General features: G+C 36.4%; 1 protein-coding gene across 2 annotated transcripts in view; it reads left to right on the plus strand.

Annotated features, from left to right (window-relative positions):
- NMD3 (NMD3 ribosome export adaptor) overlaps nucleotides 1-26,720 on the plus strand; it is a 77,009-nt gene that overhangs the window by 25,065 nt on the left and 25,224 nt on the right. The window contains exons 11-16 of one of the 2 annotated variants that reach the window (XR_004349730.1): nucleotides 4,876-5,021; nucleotides 11,414-11,526; nucleotides 12,300-12,372; nucleotides 13,638-13,744; nucleotides 14,647-14,717; nucleotides 15,042-15,152. Coding sequence is in view for 1 of the 2 variants with exons in the window: in XM_032630868.1 (XP_032486759.1) it covers nucleotides 4,876-5,021; nucleotides 11,414-11,526; nucleotides 12,300-12,372; nucleotides 13,638-13,744; nucleotides 14,647-14,717; nucleotides 15,042-15,172 (641 nt within the window). In the remaining variant the exon portion in view is untranslated. Of the gene's footprint in view, nucleotides 1-4,875; nucleotides 5,022-11,413; nucleotides 11,527-12,299; nucleotides 12,373-13,637; nucleotides 13,745-14,646; nucleotides 14,718-15,041; nucleotides 16,417-26,720 lie in introns of those variants that run through there. The other variant, XM_032630868.1, reaches the window with a different exon arrangement.

Here is a 26,720-nt window from a genome sequence, read left to right on the forward strand (position 1 = left end):
TGTGTTTGTTGGCAATCTGTATATCTTCTTTGGAGAAATGTCTATTTAGGTCTTCTGCCCATTTCTGGATTGGGTGGTTTTTTTTTTGATATTGAGCTGCATGAGCTGAATGTATATTTTGGAGATTAATCCTTTGTCAGTTGCTTTGTTGGCAAATACTTCCCATTCTGAGGGTTATCTTTTGGTCTTGTTTATGGTTTCCTTTGCTGTGCAAAAGCGTTTAAGTTTAATTAGGTCCCATTTGTTTATTTTTGTTGTTATTTCCCTTTCTGTAGGAGGTGGGTCAAAAAGGATCTTGCTGTGATTTATGTCATAGAGTGTTCTGCCTATGTTTTCCTCTAAGAGTTTGATAGTGTCCGGCCTTCAATTTAGGTCTTTAATCCATTTTGAGTTTATTTTTGTGTATGGTGTTAGGCAGTGTTCTAATTTCATATTTTTACATGTACCTGTCCAGTTTTCCCAGCACCAGTTATTAAAGGTGATGTCTTTTCTCCATTGTATATTCTTGCCACCTTTACCAAAGATAAGGTGACCATATGTGTGTGGGTTTATCTCTGGGCTTCCTATCCTGTTCCATTGATCTATATTTCTGTTTTTGTGCCAGTACCATACTGTCTTGATTACTGTAGCTTTGTAGTATAGTCTGAAGTCAGGGAGCCTGATTCCTCCAGCTCCATTTTTCTTTCTCAAGATTGCTTTGGCTATTCAGGGTCTTTTGCATTTCCATACAAATTGTGAAATTTTTTGTTCTAGTTCTGTGAAAAATTCCAGTGCTAGTTTGATAGGGATTGCATTGAATCTGTAGGTTGCTTTGGGTAGTATAGTCATTTTCACAATGTTGATTCTTCCAATCCAAGAACATGGTATATCTCTCCATCTATTTGTATCATCTTTAATTTCTTTCATCAGTGTCTTATAATTTTCTGCATACAGGTCTTTTGTCTCCTTAGGTAGGTTTATTCCTAGATATTTTATTCTTTTTGTTGCAGTGGTAAATGGGAGTGTTTTCTTAATTTCACTTTCAGATTTTTTGTCATTAGTGTATTGGAATGCCAGAGATTTCTGTGCATTAATTTTGTGTCCTGCTACTTTACCAAATTCGTTGATTAGCTCTAGTAGTTTTCTGGTAGCATCTTTAGGATTCTGTATGTATAGTATCATGTCATCTGCAAAGAGTGACAACTTTACTTCTTTCCTTTTTGGAATCCTTTTGTTTCTTTTTCTTCCCTGATTGCTATGGCTAAAACTTCCAAAACTATGTTGAATTATAGTGGTGAGAGTTGGCAACCTTGTCTTGTTCCTGATCTTAGTGGAAATGCTTTCAGTTTTTCACCATTGAGCACGATGTTGGCTGTGGGTTTGTCATATATGGCCTTTATTATGTTGAGGAAAGTTCCCTCTATGCCTACTTTCTGCAGGGTTTTTATCATAAATGGGTGTTGAATTTTGTTGAAAGCTTTCTCTGTATTGATTGAGATGATCATATGGTTTTTATCCTTCAGTTTGTTAATATGGTGTATCACATTGATTGGTCTGCGTATACTGAAGAATCCTTGCATTCCTGGGATAAACCCCACTTGATCATGATGTATGATCCTTTTAATGTGCTGTTGGGTTCTGTTTGCTAGTATTTTGTTGAAGATTTCTGCATCTGTGTTCATCAGTGATATCTGCCTCTAGTTTTCTTCTTTTGTGACACCTTTGTCTGGTTTTGGTATCAGGGTGATGTTGGCCTCGTAGAATGAGTTTGGGTGTGTTCCTCCCTGTGCTGTATTTTGGAAGAGTTTGAGAAGGATGGGTGTTAGCCCTTCTCTATATGTTTGATAGAATTCGCCTGTGAAGCCATCTGGTCCTGGGCTTTTGTTTGTTGGAAGATTTTTAATCAGGTTTCAATTTCAGTGCTTGTGATTGGTCTGTTCATATTTTCTATTTCTTCCTGGTTCAGTCTTGGAAGGTTGTGCATTTCTAAGAATTTGTCCATTTCTTCCAGGTTGTCCATTTTATTGGCATATAGTTGCTTGCAGTAATCTCTCATGGTCCTTTGCATTTCTGCAGTGTCAGTTGTTACTTCTCCTTTTTCATTTCTAATTCTGTTGTTTGAGTCTTCTTCCTTTTTTTCTTGATGTGTCTGGGTAATGGTTTATCAGTTTTCTTTATCTCTTCAAAGAACCAGCTGATGTTTGCTATCGTTTCCTTCATTTCTTTTTCATTTATTTCTGATGTGATCTTTATGATTTTGTTCCTTCCGCTAACTTTGTGGTTTTTTTGTTCTTCTTTCTCTAATTGCTTTAAGTGTAATGTTAGTTTGTTTGAGATGTTTCTTGTTTCTTAAGGTAGGATTGTATTGCTGTAAACTTCCCTCTTAGAACTTCTTTTGCTGCATCCTATAGGTTTGGGGTTGTCATGTTTTAATTGTCATTTGTTTGTAGGTATTTTTTGATTTCCTCTTTGATTTCTTCAGTGATCTCTTGGTTATTAAGTAGTGTATTGTCTAGCTTCCATGTGTTTGTATGTTTTACAGATTTTTTCCTGTAATTGACATCTAGTCTCATAGCATTGTGGTCAGAAAAGATACTTGATATAATTTCAGTTTTCTTAAATTTACCAAGGCTTGATTTGTGACCCAAGGTATGATCTATCCTGGAGAATGTTCTGTGAGCACTTGAGACGAATGTGTATTCAGTTGTTTTGGATGGAATGTCCTATAAATATCAATGAAATCCATCTTGTTTAATGTATTATTTAAAGCTTGTGTCTCCTTATTTATTTTTATTTTGCGTGTGCTGTCCATTGGTGAAAGCGAGGTTTTAAAGTCCCCTACTGTGATTGTGTTACTGTCGATTTCCCCTTTTATGGCTGTTAGCATTTGCCTTATGTATTGCAGTGCTCCTTCATTGGGTACATAAATGTTTACAATTGTTATATCTTCTTCTTGGATTGATCCCTTGATCATTATGTAGTGTCCTTCTTTGTCTCTTGTAATAGTCTTTATTTTAAAGTCTATTTTATGTGATATAAGAATTGTTACTCCGGCTTTCTTTTGGTTTCCCATTTGCATGGAATATCTTTTTCCATCCTCTCACTTTCAGTCTGTATGTGTCCCTAGGTCTGAAGTGGGTCTCTTGTAGACAGCATATATATTGGTCTTGTTTTTGTATCCATTCAGCAAGTGTATGTCTTTTGGTTGGAGCATTTAATCCATTTACATTTAAGTTAATTATTGATATGTATGTTTCTGTTGCCATTTTCTTAATTGTTTTGGGTTTGTTATTGAAGGTCTTTTCATTCTCTTGTGTTTCCTGTACAGAGAAGTTCCTTAGCGTTTTTTGTAAAGCTGGTTTGGTGGTGCTGAATTCTCTTAGCTTTTGCTTGTCTGTAAAGGTTTTAATTTCTGCATGGAATCTGAGATCCTTCCTGGGTATAGTAATCTTGGTTGTAGGTTTTTCCCTTTCATCACTTAAAATATGTCCTGCCACTCCCTTCTGGCTTGCAGAGTTTCTGCTGAAAGATCAGCTGTTAACCTTATGAGGATTTTGAATGTTATTTGTTGTTTTTCCCTTGGTGCTATTAATGTTTTTTCTTTGTATTTAATTTTTGATAGTTTGATTAATATGTGTCTTGGCATGTCTCTCCTTGGATTTATCCTGTATGGGACCCTCTGCATTTCCTGGACTTGATTAACTATTTCTTTTCCCATATTAGGGAAGTTTTCAACTATAATCTCTTCGAATATTTTCTCAGTCGCTTTCTTTTTCTCTTCTTCTTCTGGAACCCCTATAATTCGAATGTTGGTGTGTTTAATGTCCCAGAGGTCTCTGAGCCTGTCCTCAATTCTTTTCATTCTTTTTTCTTTATTCTGCTCTGCAGTAGTTATTTTCACTATTTTATCTTCCAGGTCACTTATCTGTTCTTATGCCTCAGTTTTTCTGCTATTGATGCCTTGTAGAGAATTTTTAATTTCATTTATTGTGTTGTTCATCATTGTTTGTTTGTTCTTTAGTTCTTCTGGGTCCTTGTTAAACATTTCTTGTATTTTCTTCATTCTGTTTCCAAGATTTTGGATCATCTTTACTATCATTATTCTGAATTTTTTACTCAGGCAGACTGCCTATTTCGTCTTCATTTGTTTGGTCTGGTGGATTTTTATCTTGCTCTTTCATCTGCTGTGTGTTTCTCTGTCTTCTCATTTTGCTTAACTTACTGTGTTTGGGGTCTCCTTTTCGCAAGCTGCAGGTTTGTAGTTCCCGGTTTTTGGTGTCTGCCCCCAGTGGCTGAGGTTGGTCCAGTGGGTTGTGTAGGCTTCCTGGTGCAGGGTACTGGTGCCTGTGTTCTGGTGGACGAGGCTGGGTATTGTCCTTCTGGTGGGCAGTACTGTGTGTGGGGTGTGTTTTGGGGTGCCTGTTACCTTATTATGGTTTTAGGCAGCCTCTCTGCTAATGGGTGGGGTTGTGTTCCTGTCTTGCTAGTTGTTTGGCATTGGGTGTCCAGCACTGTAGCTTGCTGGTCGTTGAGTTGAGCTGGGTCTTAGCGTTGAGATGGAGACCTCTGGGAGAGTTTTCAAAGCCTTTTGATATTACGTGGAGTCGGGAGGTTTCTGCTGGACCAATGTCCTGAACCTGGCTCTCCTACGTCAGAGTCACAGACCTGACACCTGGCCAGAGCACCAAGACCCTGTCAGCCACATGACTTTTGGGGCCGCCATTGTAGATGAAAGTATAGGTGGAGTCTGAGTGTCTGAAATCTGCCTGCTGGGTTGCTGCTGCTGAAACCCTGGAGGCGGGCTCGGACGCTCTGGTCGTTCACCTGGGACTGCATTTAATGGCTTTTGAAATACTTCAGTTCTTTTGTTCTTTAATGTTCTTTGTTTATTCTTAGTTGCAGATATTGATGGCAACACTTTTTGGAGTCACCCTTTCAATAGTTTATGCCATCCCAAACAGCTAGAGGAGTTTATTGTTATGGAATGCAGCATAGTCCGAGATCTAAAACGCAATGCAGGTGCTGGAATGATATCAAAAAAGGTAAGTTCCATCCTGCTTACCTCCCCCTAACCCCCAACTTACTGTTTTAGTTTCACTATCTCTCTCTTTTTTTTTTGTATCTTTGTTTTTAAAAATTTGTTGGTAATCCCAAAATGTGGTTCCAAATAAGCTAACAGCACATTCAGTTAAAAATGCATTGTGTGTTTGTATAACATTTGCTTTTAACATGTGGTCATTGTGGTGAAAACTGTCAGACTTATACTATCTAGTAAGTTAACTTTTCCTCTTTAATATTGGAAAAATTAAAAAAATATTATTATGAAAAAGCATTTCCTTTCCTTTTGTACAGAAGGACCAAATGACAAGCTTAACCCTCTTTTGCTTTTTAAAAAATTTCAAACATGTTCAATTAAATATATATATATAATCACTAATTACTGAATACTTCAATAATCATCTCTAAAACATAGAAACATTTTCTGTATAATCAAAGTACTATCATACATATAAACTGCATAGTTTGCCAGATTTCCTTATTTGTCCCAAAGTGCCTTTTATGGTTCATTCAAACCAGTGTTTAGTTGGGGACTGTATATTGAATGTGAATATTGTACCTTTTAAATATTTAATAACAGCCCCCCCCATTTTTTTCTCATTCATTTTTTTATGATACCAACTTCCTAATGCAACTAGGGCATTTATTTATCTTGTGGATCTAGTGTTATTGTTTCCTTATGATGTCATTTTTTAAAAAAATTTATTTATTTATTTTTGGCTGTGTTGGGTCTTCGTTTCTGTGCGAGGGCTTTCTCCAGTTGCGGCGAGCGGGGGCCACTCTTCATCGTGGTGTGTGGGCCTCTCACTGCCGCGACCTCTCTCATTGCGGAGCACAAGCTCCAGACGCGCAGCCTCAGTAGTTGTGGCTCACGGGCCCAGTTATTCCGCGGCATGTGGGATCCTCCCAGACCAGGGCTTGAACCCATGTCCCCTGCATTAGCAGGCAGATTTTCAACCACTGCGCCACCAGGGAAGCCCCTCATGATGTCATTTAACTTGCTTCGTAATCTCTTATATTTCCTTTAAACTGGAAAATGGATCTAAAGTCCTATTTAAGTTTAGGTTAATTTTTTTTTGGCAGAACATTTCAGAGGTGATGCTATGTACCTTTTATGATATATCAAGAGGCAAGTAATGTTTGGCTGTTTATCTGATAGCCAGGTGTCTCCATTGTAATTTAAGAATTTTTTCCCTTTGCTACTACCCTCCCTCCTCCCTCCCTCCCTCCCTCCCTCCCTCCTCCCTCCCTCCCTCTCAGATGGCCTCAAATGTAGCCAGTAGGAGCCCCTTCAGAATAGTTTCTATTTCCTTCAAAAAAATATTTTTTAATGACTTACTGTTTTTAGAGCACTTTTAGGTTTGCAGCAAAATTAGGAGGAGGTAAAAGATTTCCTGTATACTCCTTGCCTCCACACACGCATAGCCTCCACCATTATCAAATGCCCTTCTCCTGCCAAAAGAGTGGTACATTTGTTACAATTGATGAATCTACATTGACACATTATAATCACCCATTGTCCATATTTTACATTAGGATTCTCTCTTGGTATTGTACTTTCTATGGGTTTGGACAAACGTATAGTGACATGTATCCATCATTGTAGTATCATGCCAGATATTTTCACTGCCCTTAAAATCCTCCGTGCTCTGCCTTTTCATCCTTCCCTCACTCCTAACCCCTGGCAATCACTGATTTTTTTTTTTTTTAATACTGTCTGTATAGTTTTGCCTTTTCCAGAATGTCATATAATTGGACTCATACAGTCTTTTCATATTGGCTTCTTTCACTTAGTAATGTGCATTTAAATTTTCTCCATGTATTTTCATGGCTTAATAGCTCTTTTTTTTTTAAGTGCCAAATAATATTGTTTTGATGTACCACAGTTTACTCATTCACCTACTGAAGAACATATTGGTTGCTTCCAAGTTTTGGCAGTTATCAATAAAGTTGCTATAAACATTCTTTTGCATATTTTTGTGTGGACATGAGCTTTCAGCTTCTTTGTGTAAATACCAAGGAGCATGTTTAGTTTTGTAAGAAACTGCCAAACTGTCTTCCATAGTGGTGGTATCATCTTGCATTCCCACCAGTAATGTATGAGAGTTCCTGTTGCTCCACATCTTCACCAACATTTGATGTCAGGATTTTGGATTTGTCAGTGTGTAGGGCCTTCCTAATAGGTATATAGTAGTATCTCATTGTCATTTTAATTTGTATTTCCCTCATGACACATGATGAGGAGTATTTTCTCATGCTTATTTGCCATCTGTATGTCTTTTGGTGAGGTGTCTGTTAAGGTCTTTGGCCCATTTTTAAATCAGGTTGTTTGTTTTCTTATTTTTGAGTTTTAAGAGTTATTTTGGTTAAAAGTCCTTTGTTAGATATGTTTTTTGCAAATATTTTCTCCCAGTGTGGTTTATCATCTTATTCTCTTGACATTGTCTTTCATAAAGCAGAAGTTTCTAATTTTAATGAAGTCCAGGTTATCAACTATTCTTTCATGGATCCTGCCTTTGTTATTGTATTGAAAAAGTCATTGCCAAACCCAAGGTCAGCTAGATTTTCTCCTTTGTTATCTTCTAGGATTCTCATAGTTGTGTGTTGTACACTAAGGTCTGTGATCCATTTTGAGTTAATTTTTGTGAAGGGTGTAAGGTTTGTGTCCAGATTGACTTTTTTTTTGCATGTCAGTGTCCAATTATTCTAGCACCATTAGTTGAAAAGACTGTCTTTGTTCCATTGTCAAAGATCAGTTGACTGTATTTATTTGGGTCCCTTGTCAAAGATCAGTTGACTCTATTTATTTGGGTATATTTCTGGGCTCTCTTATTTTGTTCCACTGATGTATAATATTTGTTTATTCTTTTGTCAGTACCACACTGTCATGATTACTGTAGCATTATATTAAGTCTTCAAGTTGGGTAGTGTCAGTCCTACAACTTTGTTCTTCTCCTTTAAAATTGTGTTGACTGTTCAGGATCTTTTGTCTTGGTATAACTTTAAAAGCAGTTGTCAATATCCACAAAATACCTTATTGGAAATTTTTTTTTTTTTTTTTTTTTGCGGTACGCGGGCCTCTCACTGTTGTGGCCTCTCCCGTTGCGGAGCACAGGCTCCGGATGCGCGGCCATGGCTCACGGGTCCAGCCGCTCCGCGGCATGTGGGATCTTCCCAGACCGGGGCACGAACCCGTGTCCCCTGCATCGGCAGGCGGACTCTCAACCACTGCGCCACCAGGGAAGCCCTGGAAATTTTTTTTAATTGAAACATAGTTGACATACAACAGTATGTTATTTTCAGGTGTACTACACAAGTGATTTGATATTTTCATGCATTATGAAATGATCGCCATGATAAGTCTAGTTACCATCTGTCTCCATACAAAATTACTACAGTATTACTGACCATATTCCTTATGCTGTATATTACGCCTCTGTGGCTAAACTTGTTGGGATTTTGATTGGAATTGCATGAATCTGTAGGTCAAGTTGGGCAGAACTTACATCTTGAAAATATTGAGTTTTCCTGTTCATGAACATGGAACATCTCTCTGTTTTAGTTCTTTGATTTTGTTCATCAGAGTTTTGTAGTTTTCCTCATACAGATCTTATACATATTTTGTTAATGAAATACACCTAAGTATTTCATTTTTGGGGGGGTGCTAATGTAAATGGTATTTTTAAAATTCAAATTCCGCTTTTTTATGTTGGTATATAGGAAAGTGACTTTCATTTATAACTTTGTATCCTGTAACCTTGCTGTATTCCGGGAGCTCTTTGGTCCATTTACATTTTCTATGTAGATGACCATGTCATCTGCAAAGATAAGTTTATTTTTACCTTTCCAATTTATATATACCTTTCATTTCCTTTTCTTATCTTTTGTATTAGCTAGGGTTTCCAGTAGGATATTGAAAATGAGTAGTGAGAGGGAACATTCTTGCCTTGTACCTCATCTTAGTGGGAAGGCTGCAAGTTTCTCACCATTAAGTATAATGTTAGGTTTAAGGTTTTTTTTAATAGATATGCTTTATCAGGTAGCAGAAGTTCCCCTCTATTTCTAGTTTACTGAGAGGTTTTTTTTTATCATGAATGGGTGCTGGATTTTGTCAAATGCTTTTTCTTTATTGATATCATCATGTGATTTTTTTTCCTTTTTAACCTGTTGATTTGATTAATGGGCTACATTAATTTGATTTTCACATGTTGAACCAGCCTTGCATACATGGGTTAAATCCCACTTGGTAATGGTGTACAGTTCTTTCATGTTTTGTTGAGGAGTTTTGAATCTGTGTTCATGAGAGATTGGTCTGTAGATTGCTTTCCTTGTAATGTCTTTGTCTGGTATTGGTTATAAGGTAATGTTGACCTTGTAAATAAGTTAGGAAGTATTCCCTCTGTTTCTGCCTTTGGGAAAAGATTCTAGAGGAATGGTATAATTTCTACCTTAAATGTTTGCTAGAATTCACCAGTGAATCCATCAGGGCCTGGTGCTTTCTATTTTGGAAGATTACTAATTATTGACTCAATTTCTTTAATAGATATAGGTCTATTCCTTTGTTCTTTTGACATGACTTTCCTAGTCTTTGAAAGCATCCTTACTTGGTGGGACAACACCACAACATTTTGGTGTTCCAAAATCACAAAATCACATAATTCCTACCCCATATCTGAAATCAGGTGTTTCTTCAAGGATGTAAGTCTGATTTCTTCTACTATAAAATAGTATTTAGAGGCCCCCCCAAACTGTATAGTAGCAGTGCTCATTTCTATTGAGTGCTATTTCTATTGAGGTAATATTGTGTCTTGAGACAAAAATAACTTCCAGTAACTTGAGAAAATGGGAATGGAAGAATTACTTTTCATATTTTTAAAATAAAAAATTTGATTATATGATTAAGAACAAACGTTTAGGGTTTCCCTGGTGGCACAGTGGTTAAGAATCTGCCTGCCAATGCAGGGGACACGGGTTCGAGCCCTGGCCCAGGAAGATCCCACATGCTGCGGAGCAACTGAGCCTGCGCTCTAGAGCCTGTGCTCTGCAACAAGAGAAGCCAAGACAATGAGAAGCCCGCGCACCGCAACAAAGAGTAGCGTCCGCTTGCCTCAACTAGAGAAAGCCCATGAGCAGCAACAAAGACCCAATACAGCTGAAAGTAAAAACAAATTAATAAAGTTATTAAAAAAAAAAAAAGAAATGTTTATCATTTAAGCACCACCACTTCCCCTCAGGCATATATAAAACTACTTTCTTGGGCTTCCCTGGTGGCACAGTGGTTGAGAGTCCGCCTGCCGATGCAGGGGACACGGGTTCGTGCCCCGATCCCACATGCTGCGGAGTGGCTGGGCCCGTGAGCCATGGCCGCTGAGCCTGCGCATCCGGAGCCTGTGCTCCGCAACGGGAGAGGCCACAACAGTGAGAGGCCTGCGTACTGTAAAAAAACCCCCCCAAAAAACAAGCTACTTTCTTTGCTTTCAAAAAATGCATTTAGCTAGAATTTAGTGTTTCCCTGGTGATTCGATTTTTTTTTCCAGTTTTTTCCTAAATCTGGGACCTGTTATTTCAGTTTCTTCCCCTCTCTCTACCTCTTCTTTTCACCTCTTTGAGATTCCTTAATTCTATCTATAATTCTTAGTATTTTGCTCTTGATCCCATTTTACTTGGTTCTGTTTTTGTTAGTAAAAGGTATTGGCATGTGCTATACTTCATTCAGCCGCGAAGTTGGAAATGTCAGTTACAATTGCTTGTAAAATTCCATGTTGGAAAGGGACATTAATGGTTTTCTGCTTTAAAAGTTTAAACTTGAGATGATGTTTCCATGGTAAATAGTTAAAAAAAAAAGTTATACCTCAAAATAGTAGACATTCAAAAAACTGATGAAGATTTGGGTTCTGTTGTGGTGGTAGTGGTGCTGCTGGGATTGCTAGATTATTTTCTCTGAAGGCTGTTTTTTTTAACCTTATGTGTAAAACAAGGGGTTGCTTAAGATATTTTCTGGATTTAAGATTCCCCTACTTTTTTAGTTATTCTTTTTGCTCAGTCTTTGTTGGCCCATCTCCCTGTGAGAACATTTCTTTTGAAAATTCTACATATGTGTCTGTTTTTAGGTGACAATGTTAATGTTTTATAAAAGCCTTGAATAAAATTTTAACAAAAATATTTATTTTATGAATTACTTATGAGTCTTTTTCTGTACTCATAATTCAGTAATCTGTTAATTTTGACAGTGTTTCAGAGATCTGGAAAATAAAACAATTTCTGTCTTTAAAACGAAAATCAGAAAACCAAAATCAACATTGTATTTAATTATTCTATGAGATGCTTTTTAAGGTATGCATAGATTATTGAAGAGTTCATTTTCTTTCCTGTTAAGCATACCCTCGGGGAAGTCTGGGTACAGAAAACATCTGAAATGAATACAGATAAACAGTATTTTTGTCGCACTCATTTGGGACATCTTCTAAATCCTGGAGACCTGGTGTTGGGGTTTGTATTATTTTATATTATTTTAAACTGCAGACTAGCATTGCAGATTTTCTCTGGGAGCCAGCAAAGCTATCTAAAATAAAGTTGTTTATCTTAAAAAGAATTTAAGAGTTCTTAGGAGCCATATAGCTCACTTTATTTTTGATAACTAAATGAAATTATTGATTGGACAGAAACCCATAGTTATTCCATGATTTTGAGTAATTGAACCCTGAAGTAGTATGATTAGATTATGTTTGTAGTTTTTGGGGGGAGCAGGTAGTTTTTTATTATGCATATGCTGTTGTTAAAATATTTCACTTTTAAAATATGGCAGCTATATATGTAAAGGGTCTTTATAGGCATAGGATAGTCCATTCTGATGCAGAGCTTATAAGCATGCCTTAAACGTTATTTTTGCTCTTAGGGTTTCAGTTCCTTTTACTAGAGAATGAGGGGTGTGTTGTTTTTGTTGTCTATAAACTGAATGGAACCATGTAACTGAATCCTAATGTTAGACTGATATATAAGTCTGTTTTGCTTCTTTTACAAGAGTATAGTAAGGTGGGCAATAATGGATGACATGTGAAACTGAGAGATAGAGTGCATTATTATCTTTACCAGGTCTGCAGAAGGCTGTTCACTGTATAGTACACTGCAAAACTTCTAAAGTGGGAAAGCGTATTAAATGTTTGATCTTAGGAGGAACTGTTAGGTGATCATCTATAAAATAAAAAGTTACCTGGAAAGAGTAAGTGTTTTTGTCATTAAGTGTTTCATTGTTTTCATTTCAGGTTTGATTTGGCCAACTGTAACTTAAATGATGAGCATGTCAACAAAATGAAATCAGATAGAGTCCCAGATGTGGTAAGGCTTTAGATTTTCCTCTTTTTCATGTGTTGAAGACGATTGATGTAACTCTTATGAGTAAGATGCATGAGTTCACATTTTTGAAAGTAATCAATTTAGAGATTTCTTTTGAAATTGCAGTTAAGGTATAATAGCAAAACCTTCATTTAAGATAATTATTCTTAGTGGATAAAATCCAAGATTTATTGAGTTTTTTGGTTGCTCTTATAATCAAATTTTCATTCTGTCAAAATACTTGATAGTATCTTTAGAGTAAAAATAAATTTGCAGCTAAAAATGATGACCTTTAGAATTTATCCCTGTTCATTCTTTTAGGCTCAGCTTATTCCATGTATTGTTAAGAAGGCATTTAGAGTTAAAACCATCATTCAGGTTTGAATATAATTGTAGTTGAAAATAATCTTCACAGTGTTAGGTCTTAGAGAAAGAATGTTACTTCTGAAAAAAATCTGTTAAATTCTAACATGAGTTTATCAGAATCCTGAGTAACAGTGAATGTGAAATGTGAAAGACCCTATCTCCTGTTTGCTTTACTTAATCTTTTAAAATAAACATTGATCTCTTTAGCTGTGGGCAAAAATAAAGTCATGGTATAAGAAAGGCTCCCCTCCTCACCACCCAGTTGTGCTTTTATTAATTAATAAATTAGGAAATAGGAGCATGGTTTCGGTGTAATTCTAAATAGGTATTTTTCAAAAAGGTCATAAGAGAAGATCAAATGGTCTTACATAGGTTTTGTATTATAAAGTTATTTTCATTTATTCCACACTTTATTAAATTGTTCTAGGATATACAGTTGTGAAAATATATATATATAATTCTGTAAGTGCTTATTAGTAGGAATGAAAGGGAGAAAAATGTCTGCCTGTAATAATGTTTCAGAGTGATTTATGTGAATGGTAGCTGAAAATGGAACTTTGGTGTAAAGGAAGAAAAAAAACCACCAGAAACGAAATTTTTGGTATAAAAAATTTTAATTTTCAGTCACTGGAAAATTTCAGTTAGTAAATTTTAACAGTTATACAAATAATGGCTAAATGAATTCTCATAAAATATTAAGTACATTAATAAAAATGTTAAAAGTTCTCTTGACACCACTTCTTGATCCCTACTCCTTTCCCTTAAGGTATAACCACTGTCATTAGTTTAGTGTCTTCCTGGCATTCCCATAAGCTTTCATTTTAAAAATTTTGTTGGATTTTGAGGTCCTGTTACCTAGTTCCCATTTTTTGTAACTTTGCAAATATTTCTCTTACTTTTAGGTGTTAATCAAGAAGAGCTATGACCGTACCAAACGTCAGCGTCGTAGAAACTGGAAACTGAAAGAGCTCGCAAGAGATAGAGAAAACATGGATACGGATGATGAAAGGTCCCACTTTCTTTATATTTTATATGTTGTCTCAAAGGAAATTCTTATGATAAATCTTTATGGGTTTTTTTTATCATAAAGAAATAGTCACCACATGCTTGCTCCTTGCACTCAATATTAATTTTCTGTTCTTATCAATATGTTGTTTGGATCAGTATGAACAGATGTAATGACATTTAACACAGATTTAGTTATTATTTCCTGGGTTCTGACCTGACAATTGCAGTGTTATTATTGATGATTCATTTGAAAATATAGTGAGCAATTACCTTGTGGATATCACAAATAGCAAAGTATTACTTATGATTTAGTATAAAAAGAAAATACCACATAGATATCAAATATGCTGTTTTTCATACAACTTAAGGAGAAATGAAGATACTGTGTTCTAGAAAAGTTTATTGGATGATTGGAAAAGTGGCCTTAATGATGACATTAAGTTTAAATAAAAGTTGTGTCATGAAATGTGAGTGGGAAACAGCAATATTTCTAAAATATAGTCTCATAGTATAATTTAAAATACGTATATATAAGTATATAATGTTAAATAGATATTGTAAGTACATATTTGACTATTTCATCTATAGTCTTAAAGTGTGTATTTCAACTTGGCCATACATTTTTTTGGGGGGAGGGTAAAGTATGAAGGGGTCTTGTTATTGTCTTATATTTAATGTCACCTATATTCAGGTGTGTATTTTTTTTAATAATGTAATTTTGAAAGAAAAGAATTTTTAAAAACCTGTTAGTATTTAATTAACATCCATACTTGACCTTCAGTTACTATTTTTAAAGATTTTAATACTTGGAACACACTTATAATGCTGAAGATGAAGAAAACATTAACTTCATACTTTCTTGGTAAAGGTGAAATACTTAAATGTTTCTTTACCCTTCTATAGGCAATACCAAGATTTCCTTGAAGATCTTGAAGAAGATGAGGCAATTAGAAAAAATGTGAACATTTATAGAGGTTGGTGAATTAGGAGCATTTGATTTAAGTTGTAGCTTCTGTAAATAAATATATTAACCCAGTATGAGTATTTTGGTATCTTAAACTCTGATTCCATAAATGACTTTTGTCATTTGTCTTTAAAACTACTGTAAACATTTACCACCCCCCAAAAAAATCCCAAACTTGCACAACAGTAAAACTTATTAAAATGTTGTTTACTGTACCACATTTGATATCATTTGCATCCTAGCATGATCCCTTCCTTAATTTGCTGACCCCTATACAAGTATATTTGTATATTTCCATAGTTGTATTTGAAATCCTCTTTGTTTTTTTTCTTAGATTCAACTATTCCTGTGGAAGGTGACACAGATGATGAAGGAGCACCTCGAATTAGTCTGGCTGAGATGCTTGAAGACCTTCACATTTCCCAAGATGCTACTGGTGAAGAAGGTGAATCGATGATGACATAATGAGATCATGTTGTAGATGGTTTCCACATCCGTAGGCTCAGGATGTTGGACAAAATAATTTTTACTGTCTATTCTGTCTATGCCTTCATATTGAGAGAAGAGAAATTTAGTTTTAAACCTGACTGTTTTGATTGTTCACTTGAAGCACTGATAAAGGTTGATGGCTTTGAAGTTTTAGATAAAAAAATGCAGAATGTAATTATTACTGATATTTAGGCCATTTTACATATGGAATTTTATTGGTTTACTTTTTTATCAGACACTAGTATTTTCACATACTATAGCTCTGGGTTTAAAAGCTCACAAGTTCTGATTCCTTGGAGGTTACCTAAATCTTCAAGCAGAAAACAAGCTTTCATATTCTTTTTATATTGATTGCTTTAGTAGAAGAGCACATGAAGAATCATTTTTAATAAGAACTTGCCATGCACTTAGTCCACTTTAGATCATTTTTATGTCTTTGGGATAGAAAACTTGGGGTTCAGTTTATCGTTGGACATTCAGTAGGAAAGCTGTCTTTTTTATTTGTAATATTTACATCTTCAAAAGCTGTTAAGCTGGAGATTATCTTAATTTTCATTGAAGAAGAAAGTATATTTAAAATATGTGTAGATTTGTAGCAAACAGTATTTAAAGGTTAAATAACAATTTGTACCTTTGTTGTTTTGGCTTGTGCCAGCAGCTTACTGAAGTAGCTACTTATGTCATAAAAATGTCTTCCTATCACTTCAGGGATTTTACTTTTAAAATTTTGGTTTACAAGTTAAGAAGGAATTCTCTTTTTATAAGTTTCTATCACTGAACACATCACTATCAAAAAGAATATTAGAATCCAGCATATAGTTGATGAAGTAATGAAAATGATCTTCATGCTTTATAAAACCACGAATCAGATTTGAATGAGGAATGCCTTCCACATCCTTGAAGGATAAACATTGGCTTGGGTTTTAAAGTGTTCTGAAAATGAAGTATTAAGATCCTATTTCTGTAAGCAAGATCAGACTTACTAAGCGCTAATTCATAAATTCTATACATACCACTATATAAGGAAATTGAGTAAGTGCTGAATAGAACATTTTCCTTTTTTTAAGATCAGACTCCCTAATTCTGAAGTTTTGAATAAAGGCCTGTGCTTTCTAAAGTGGCTTCTGTCTGCATATTTAAAGTTTTTACCTGTGGTCTGTGTTTACCTCTTCTATGTCAAGACTTTAAAAAGCATGAAAATAAAAATGCTCTCCCCCTTTTTTGTGTCCTTGAAGTGATTATGTGGGTGTCATATTTAAATTTCATGCAGGTTTCTGAAGTAGAATTAATGTTATTTAAGTATTGTCATATGACTTTCCCACTGAAAAATGTAATTTCTCACTAACCTTATTTAGTCTTTCTTGTTTTCATGTTGTGTCTTTATGAGTAATGAAATCTGTTGGTTGAAAGAAGGCTGTGACAAGATGAGGGAGTATAGCTAAAAGAAAAGCTGTTAGCCAAGAGTGCACACAGTTATATAGCCTTGATAAATCTATCATTTTAGAGGATAATTTCCAGGCTTATGTCCCAGAGTTGATACAACTTGAGGATGCTGGTATTAATCAGAATAACAGGAACCTGATTTATAACCCAATTTATAATTATTCTAAGTCAGTATGATTGATTATTTTTTTGTGGCCAAATCTGCATTTGAAGCTGCTGTTTTATTGGCAAGAGGCACTTGATGAGCAAGGAAACAGTTGAGGGGAGAGAGTTGCTTGTGTGGTTAGATGTTTAACAGCATCAAGCTAATTCCTTGCCGCAGTGGAACCCAGAATTCCAGACTTTGTGCTAGAGCACACTTCTCTGATCAGTTCTGAGTAAGTGCCAGGAGCTTTCCCATGACTCTTAAAATTTTAGTAAATGTGTTCATGTTGAGTCCCATCCTTTATTTTTTTAAAAATAAGTTTATTTATTTTATTTTTGGCTGCATTTGGTTCATTGCTGCACGCGGGCTTTCTCTAGTGGCGGCGAGCGGGGGCTGCTCTTCGTTATGGTGCGTGGGCTTCTCATTGCGATGGCTTCTCTTGTTGTGGAGCACGGGCTCAGTAATTTATGGAAAAAATAAATATCTAAGATTGTATGTTGCTTTGGGTTCTCTTATGTCTTTAGACTTCTTTCATCTGGATCCATTCCTGATTTTTTTTAATGTAATTGACATTTTTTTTTTTTACCGTACGCGGGCCTCTCACTGTTGTGGCCTCTCCCACTGCGGAGCACAGGCTCCGGACATGCAGGCTCAGCGGCCATGGCTCACGGGCCCAGCCGCTACACGGAATGTGGGATCTTCCCGGACTGGGGCACAAACCCGTGTCCCCTGCATCGGCAGGCGAACTCTCAACCACTGCACCAATTACGGGAAGCCCGTAATTGACATTTTTGAAGAGTCCAAACCAGTTGTTTTATAGAGTGACCTCAGCTTAGGCTTGTCTGACTTTCCTCTTGATTAAACTTATGTTAAGCCCTTTTAGCAGGACTTCCCCAGACGTAATGCTAAATTCTCAATGCATTGCATCAGGAGACGTATGCTGTCTATTAGTCCAGATGTTCTCAAATGTTTTTGGGTTATATTAGTTGGTTTTCTGTTTGAAGGGATTAAAGGATTTAATCCTTTGCAATTGTTATTTTAACTTGATTTTTCTTTTTAAATTCATTAACTTACAGATGGTGAAGCTTATGCTTTGATTTACAGTTCTTTGAATTTTAACATGTGTATATTCATGTAATCACCACTAATTAAAATACAAAAAAATGCTATCATCCTCCCCAGTCCCCCTAAATTCCCTTTGTTTTCAAACCCTTCACCCATCCTTAACTCCTGCCAACTTCCAATCTGTTTTCTAACCTCATGGTTTGCTTTTTCCAAAATATGTAAATGCAGTCATACAGTGTGTGACCATTTGAGTGTGGTTTTTTTCACTTAGCATGGTACACTTGAGATTCATCTAAGGTGTGGTGTATATCAAGAGTTTGTTACTTTTTATTTTGAATAATATTGCATTGTATGGATGTACCACATTTTATTCATTCCTCTGGCGAGGCACATTTGAATTTCCAGGTTTTGATGATTAGGAGTAAAGCTGCTTTGAATATTTGTATACAGGTTTCATTTTATTTGGATAAATAACTAGGGATGCGATTGTTGGATCCTTATAGTATTTGTATATTTAACTGTTTTCCAAGTGGTTCGTGCCTTTTTGCTTTCCCACCAGAAGTGTATCAGCATCTCAGTAACTGTGCATCCTCACCACCACTTGATGTCATTTTTTTAAAACCATCCTAATAGGTGGTTGGTTGTGTCCTTTGTGGTTTTAATTTACATTTCCCTAATGGCTTATCATGTTGAGCATCTTTTCATAGGCTTATTTGTTATCCGTATATCTTCACTGGTAAAATGGCCGTTCAAAACCTTTGCCTACTTTTAAAAATCAGATTGTTTTCTTTTCGCTAATCTTTTCTTTTGTTGCTCACATTATCCCAGAATTGGCTAGTGGGTGCCCCATCAGTGTGGCTCCTGTGTCCTTTTGCCAGGTTCTTCTCCATATATTTGAGTTTATTCATGGATGCTGATAATGTAACTCTTTGAGTAGGTTTTGGATTTCCCTTGTTCAGGACATGTGTACAGTCTCCTCTTGGCTTATTTTCATGATGGGACCAATTTTCCTAAAAATAGACCAATTTTCTTAAAAATAAGCGAGCCTTAGTTGAGTCAGCCTGTGAATTAAGGAATCATGAAATAGCATCATAAGAAACACAGATATAGGCTATTCATTCTCAGTTTATCAATTCTGTCACATGTTAAAATAGCTTGAGCAGTAGGGTGGTGAGCCTTAATGAAGGCAAGAAATCAGTCTCAATATCTCTTTGAATTTAACAGTAGTGTAAGGAGAATAATTGATTTGATACATTTTGAAAGAACCACCTTATTGCCTAGGAAAGAGGCATGCTTGAGGATGCCTCCTGGTAAAACAAGATCTAAATATTTTAAAGTTATTAGAAGTAGGTTTGGCAGTCACTGTGTTTCTGTAGCAGTGCTGCTTGTACAGTTGCTCACTGACTTATGATAGTTCAACTTAGGATTTTTCACCTTTACCATGGTGTGAAAATGACATGCATTCAATAGAAACCATACTTTGAATTTTTATCTTTTTTTTTTTTCTCTCTCTTCTTTTTCCTCCTTTGGCCGCGCTACGCGGCAAGCAGGATCTTAGTTCCCTGACCAGGGATTGAACCCACGCTCCCTGCAGTGGAAACACGGGGTCTTAACCACTGGACCACCCGGGCAGTCCTTGAATTTTGATCTTTTCCCAGGCTAGGAATATGCAGTACGATACTCTCTTGTGATATCGGTCAGTGGCAGAGAGCCTAGCTCCCAGTGCCATGAGGGAGTAAACAGTCAAGGTACTTACGGTCATTCTGTACACATATAACCGTTCTGTTTTTCACTTTCAGTACAGTGTTCATTAAATTACATGGGATGTTCAACACTTTATTATAAAATAGGCTTTGTGTTAGATGATTTTGTCCACTGTAGGCTAATTAAGTATTATGAACATTAAGGTAGGCTAGGCTAATCTGTGATGTTTGATAGATTGGGTGTATTTAAATGCATTTTCAACTTAATGATATTTTCAATTTATGATGGGTTTATCAGGACCTAAACGCATTGTTTTATCTGATGGAGGTTTTGTTTTGTCTTTGGTGGAGTCGGCACTGCAATGGTGCCTGTCACATTTTTCTTCTAACACAGTTTCACATAAATACGGTTATTTAAAACTGACTTCATAGTGTTGTTGTGAAGTACTTTAAGATAATATATGGCACTAGTGAACGAGTAATTCTAGGGAAGCTATATTATCTAAAAATAAAAGCATGTTTGAAGTCAGCTTATCTGCCATCTGTTAGCTCTGTGGCCTAAAATTTCTGAACCTCTAGTTCCTTATCTTTTAAAAAGGCACAGTGGTGTTCTTTTAAAACGGAATAGTAGTGTTCACGGAGTATTGATAAAATTCTTAGCAGGGCTTCCCTGGTGGCACAGTGGTTGAGAGTCTGCCTGCCAATGCACGGGACATGGGGTTCGTGCCCCGGTCTGGGAGGATCCCACATGCCGTGGAGTGGCTGGGCCCTTGAGCCATGGCCGCTGAGCCTGTGCGTCCGGAGCCTGTGCTCCGCAGCGGGAGAGGCCACAACAGTGAGAGGCCCGCGTCCTGCAAAAAAAAAAAAATTCATAGCACAATCAGTATGCAACAAGTTGTAATTATTCAATAAATAGTATCTGCTTTTAAAATTTATAATCACAGTTCTAGTGTTTAGTATTCAAGTAAGTTGAGCAAACAAATCTTACGCTTATATGTTTTAGAGCAACATAGAGCTTATTCTAGAAAATGTGTATGGCACAGAGAACTATAAAGACAAATCATAAATTGCCCATATTTCCAGTAGAGAGAGATCTATCATTTAACACTTGGCTGTTTTTTCTTTTTTAAAATAGACTTTGATTTTTAATAGTTTCAGATCTTCAGAAAAAGTGAGAAGATAGTACTGAGTATATCAAACCCAGCTTCTCCTGTTTTTAACATTTTACATTTTAACATTTTATATACTTTGTTATGCTTAATAAGCCAATATTGATATATTGTTATTAGCTAAGTCCATAGTTGATTTGATTTCCTTAGTTCTTATGTAATGTACTTGTTCTTTTCTGAAATCCTATCCAGGATACCATGTTACATTTGGTTGTCCTGTTTCCTTAGGCTCCTCTTGGCAGGGGCAATTTCTCTGAATTTCTTTTTTTTGATGAACTTAACAGTTTTGAGGAGTACTGGGCACAGATTTTGTAGGATGCCCCACTATTGAGGTTTGTCTGATGTTTTTCTCATGATAAGAATGGGATTATGGGTTATTGGGAGGAAGACCACATGCAAAGTGCTATTTCCATGACATATCAAGGGTATATACTGTTAGCATGATTTATCACTGTTGATGTTGGTCATGGTCACCTGACTGAGATAGTGTTTGTCAGGTTTTTCCACTGTGAGTTACTCTTATTTTTCCCCTTTGCATAATGTACACTTTGGAAGGAAGTCACTGTGCACACTCCACACCTACGAAGTAGTGAGTCATGCTGCTTTTTCTTGAGGGTGGGATATCTACATAAATTATTTTGAATTCCTCTATATGGGAGATGTGTCTCTTTTTTCCCATTTGCAGTCATCCCTCCATATCTTTGGGTTCTGCATCCACTGATTTAACCAACCTCAGATTAAAAATATTTGGGGAAAAAAAGAGTGTATATACGTGTATAATTGAATCAGTTGCTGTACAATAGAAATTAACATTGTAAATCAACTATACTTCAATTAATAAAAGTATTTGGGACAAAAGTTCCAGTAAGTTCCAAAAAAAGCAAAACTTGAATTTGCCAAATGCCCGCAACTATTTACATTGTATTTGCAACTATTTACATAGCATTTATATTATATTAGGTATTTTAAGTAATCTAGAGATGATTTGAAGTATATAGCGGGGTGTGTCCAATATGCAAATACTGTGTCTTTTTACATAAGGGGCTTGAGCATCCTCAAATTTTGGTACTTATGGAGGGTCCTGGAACTAATCCCCTGCAGACTCTGAGGGACAGCTGTACTAGTTTGTTCAGTCATTTATTTAAAGCAACATGGACTCGTGAGTACTTATTTTATATTTTGGGTTATTACCTAATACTATTTTACTTTGCTCTTTGAATTGTTCTAGCTTTGGTCACTTGGAGCTCTTTTGGTTAGCTCCTGTGCTCCTTTGACATAACCCTATTGGGCTTGTGTATGTAGATTTTCTTTTTTCTTTTCCTCCTCTTCCTCTTCTTCCTCCTCCTCCTTCCCTCTCCTCTCTTACCCTTCCCTCTTCCCTACACCCCTCCTCTCCCCTTGTCTCCCTCTCCCTTCACATTCGCATTTCCTTATTCTCTGCCACCATAATTATGGCACTACAGAGTCATTTTGTATATTTACTACCTTAGAATCAGCCATTTTGCCAAGAAATTCTGCTTCCATTTATTGGAGAATGGTTTTAGAAACCAATGTCTAGGCACAAGGAATGCTTGTTGCTCCTGTGTGTCATTTCTTTTACGCCCTCTTAGCTGACAGGCTGAAAAAAAATGCTTTTATACTAACCTATGTATTTACACATATTTATAAGTATTTCTATATGTAACTATCTCTAGCTACATTAAGCTAAACATGAGTTCATACTGTCTCCAACTCTTAATTCATTACATCATGGATCAGTCTAACTTCCCTCGTTTATCTGTAAACTCCCACTCCAATAGTAAAATAAATAAATAAAAACCCTGGTCCCTGTCATCTGCCATTCACTTAATTATTCAATTCTGGTATACATGTATAGCTGTATCAGAATTGTTAACCTCTGCCCATTACAACATTATTTATTACAGTAAGTGCTTATGTGCAGTTCCTTTTGCCTTTAGTCTTACAGACTGCAGTCATTTCCAGAGTTATTTAGTGACCTAAATAAACCTGCCACACCTCCTTCAGTGAGGTTGTTTTTATATATTTGTAATACAGTTAGAATCTCTTGTCACAGTCTGCGTTTAATCCCCTAACCTCCTAAATGATTTTTTTTAATTTGCATGGATTAGGTTAAGGTTCATTTTGTGCTATAAAGTTACATGGGTTTTGACAAATGCATCATGTCTTGTATTCACCATTACAGTATCATACAGAATAGTTTTACTGTCCTAAAAGTCCCCTGTACTTCACCTATTCATCATGAACCCCATACCCTTGGCAACCACTAATCATTTTACTATCTCTATAGTTTAGTCTTTTCCAGTGTCATACATGTGATATACATATCATATATACATATTATATGATATGTAACCTTTCATACTGCCTTCTTTCACTTAGCAATATGCCTTTAATGTTATTCTATCTTTTGTGGCTTGTTAGTGCATTTATTTTTATTGTTGAGTAATATTCCATGGTATAGGTGTACCATACTTTGTTTATTCGTTCATGTGTCAAAACATATCTTGGTTATTTCAAGCTTTTGGTGATGATTAATAAATCTGTTATAAACTTCCATATGCAGGTTTTTGTGTTGATAAAGGTTTTCACATCAATTGGTTGAATACCTAGGGACATATTGATGGCTCTTATGGTAACACTATGTTTAGCTTGGAAGAGACTATCAAACTGTCTTCCAAAGTGGCTGTGCCATTCTACATTCCCACCAGCAATGTGTAAGAGTTCCTGTTGCTTTGCATCCTTGCCAGCATTTGGTATTGTTAACTTTTTTGATTTTAGCTATTCTAATAGGTGCATAGTGGTATTTCATTGTTGTAATTTGTAATCCATGTTGACAAAGGATGATTAGCATCTTTTCATATACTTAATTGCCATCTGTATATGTTCTATAATGAGGTGTCCAGATCTTTTTTTTTTTTTTTTTTTTTTGTGCTACGCGGGCCTCTCACTGTTGTGGCCTCTCCCGTTGCGGAGCACAGGCTTCGGACGCGCAGGCTCAGCAGCCATGGCTCACGGGCCCAGCTGCTCCGCGGCATGTGGGATCTTCCCGGACCAGGGCATGAACCTGTGTCCCCTGCATCAGCAGGCAGACTCTCAACCACTGCGCCACTAGGGAAGCCCTGTTCAGATCTTTGGCCTTTTTTTTTTTAATTGAAGTATAGTTGATTTACAATGTTGTGTTAGTTTCAGGTGTACAGCAAAGTGATTCAGTTACACATACACATATACCTATGGTTTTCAGATTCTTTTCCCTTATAGGTTATTACAAAATACTGAGTATAGTTCCCTGTGCTATACAGTAGATCCTTGTTGGTTATCTATTTTATATATAGTAGTGTGTGTATATGTTAATAACAAACTCCTATTTTATGCCCTCCCCTTTCCCTTTGGTAACCATGTTTGTTTTCTATGTCTGTGGGTCTATTTCTGTTTTGTATATAAGTTCACTTGTATCATTTTTGTTTTGGATTCTACATATAAAAGATATCATATGATATTTGTCTTTGGCAGCCCATTTTTATTTTTTTATTATCATTTTAAAATTAATTAATTTTGGCTGCATTGGGTCTTTGTTGCTGTCTGCGGCTTTCTCTAGTTGCGGGGAGTGGGGGCTACTCTTTGCGATGCGCGGGCTTCTCATTGCGGTGGCTTCTCTTGTTGCGGAGCTTGGGCTCTAGGTGCGCGGGCTTCAGTAGTTGTGGCTTGTGGACTCTAGAGCGCAGGCTCAGTAGTTGTGGCGCACGGGCTGTTACTCCACGGCATGTGGGATCTTCCTGGACCAGGGCTCGAACCCGTGTCCCCTGCATTGGCAGGCAGATTCTTAACCACTGTGCCACCAGGGAAGCCCTGGTGGCCCATTTTTAAATTGAGTTTTTTTTCTTTCAGTTTTACTGAGATATAATTGACATGCAGCACCATATATATTTAAGGTATACAACATAATGATGTACATCATGAAATGATTATCGCAATAAGTTTATTGAACACCGATTATCTCATATAGATACAGAATTAAAGAAATAGAACAAAATATTTTTCCTTGTGATGAGAACTCTTAGGATTTACTCTTAACAACTTTCATATATAACATACAGCAGTGTTAATTATATCTTTATTGAGTTTTAAGAGTTCTTTGTGTATTTTGGATACAGGTCCTTTATCAGATACCTGTTTTGAAAATATATTCTTTATTTGTGGCTTGCCTTTAAAAATATATATGAAAATAATATATGTATATGAATTATTTATATATAATATATGTAATTTACTTATATATGATTATGTAGAGGTGAGATCATACTGCCTGTTTATTTTTGTACCTTCTTTTCTCTTTAACATTATTTTATAAACCTTCTCTAAACCGTTAAATTTTTTAAAAGGTATTTAATAATAAAACAATATTCCACTGGTAGATTGCAGAAATAGCCCCAATTCTTTACTCTTCACTGTGTCCATTCCCTTTACTGTAATTTTACGATAAGACTAAATAATAAACATTTAAGGATTTTCAGGTTATATGGTCTCTGTCACAACTATTCTGCTGTTGTAGCCTGAAAGATCCATAGAAAATATGTAAATGAAAGGAAGTGTCTATATTCTAATAAAACTTTATTTAAAAAAAAAAGGCAGGGGCTTCCCTGGTGGCACAGTGGTTGAGAGTCTGCCTGCCGATGCAGGGGACACGGGTTTGGGACACGGGTTCTATGCCCCGGTCTGGGAAGATCCCACATGCCGCGGAGCAGCTGGGCCCGTGAGCCATGGCCGCTGAGCCTGCGCGTCCGGAGCCTCTGCTCCGCAGCGAGAGAGGCCACAACGGTGAGGCCCGCGTACCGCAAAAAAAAAAAAAAAAAAAAAAAAAAGCAGTAGGTCACATTTTGCCTGTAGCCTATAGTTTGTTGACCCCAGATGTAACTTTGTAGTGCCCTTATACTCTTCTCTGGGTTTTGGTGATTAGAATGAGGTGGAAGTTCTGAGTGTAAGATTCAGGAGGACTTGCACCTCTGTCTTAACTGTGAAAACATGCCTGGTTGAGTGTTGGAGGAAGAGATACAGGTGGCACAGACCAAGTTGCCCCATTGCCCTGTATGAAGCCAGCCAACCCTCAGACGTTGAGCAAGCCCAGCTAAGATCTGCAGAACTGCTGAGCTGACCCCTGACTAACCCGACACGTGAGTAGTAAACTTATATGCCCCTGAAGGTTTGTGTTCACCTCATAGCATTGTTGTGGCATTAGACAATTGGTAGACTGATGTGCCAGCATTTAATTATCCAATTTCTAAAGTTGGTCGTTGCCAGGTGTTTTTCATTTTTTTCCTTTTCTTATAAAAATCTGTCCATTTTGCTCATTGTTTTCTTAGGAGTGAAATTACTGTCAAAGAGCATGTATGAATCTCAGGACACATTACAAAAATCCTTTCCAGAAAGATGCTTTCCATGTGGTAGAATTTTTAGGAGTGTCTCTTTTACAGTCTTACCATTCTTGATATTGACATGTTTCTCTTAATATTTTCTGCTTAAGTAGGTGAGGCCCAGTCCACAGTGATCTGTTTGCTGAACTTCGGTAGCAGTTACTATCTGTTCTACTTGGTTAGTTTTTATATGCCTCCTGAGTTATCATTACTATTTTTATGTGTATTTGTCTTTCTCTCTAACTAGACTGCATTTCCTTAAGGCAACACAAATATAATGCATAAGTCCTCAAATAGATAGGTAGTAGTATGATTTGACTGGTCAATATTTTGAAAAATGGGTATGGTTTTGTTTTAAATAATTCCTTACGAGTCTGGCACGAAATAAGAAATCAAGCAGATCTTACTGGCGTTAGAGAGGCAGTAAGTGGGATTTGTAGGGAGAGTTGTTCATGTTGGTCAAAACTTCATTTTACTTAATAGAAACAAAACCTGCATCTAATTCTAAGCTTGGTAAATTTTATGTGAGTAGTGCTAATTATAATTAATTAACCACAGAAGTCGTATGTT

The sequence above is a fragment of the Phocoena sinus genome, chromosome 4 (genome assembly GCF_008692025.1).
Source record: "Phocoena sinus isolate mPhoSin1 chromosome 4, mPhoSin1.pri, whole genome shotgun sequence".
Classification (NCBI taxonomy): Eukaryota; Metazoa; Chordata; class Mammalia; order Artiodactyla; family Phocoenidae; genus Phocoena; species Phocoena sinus.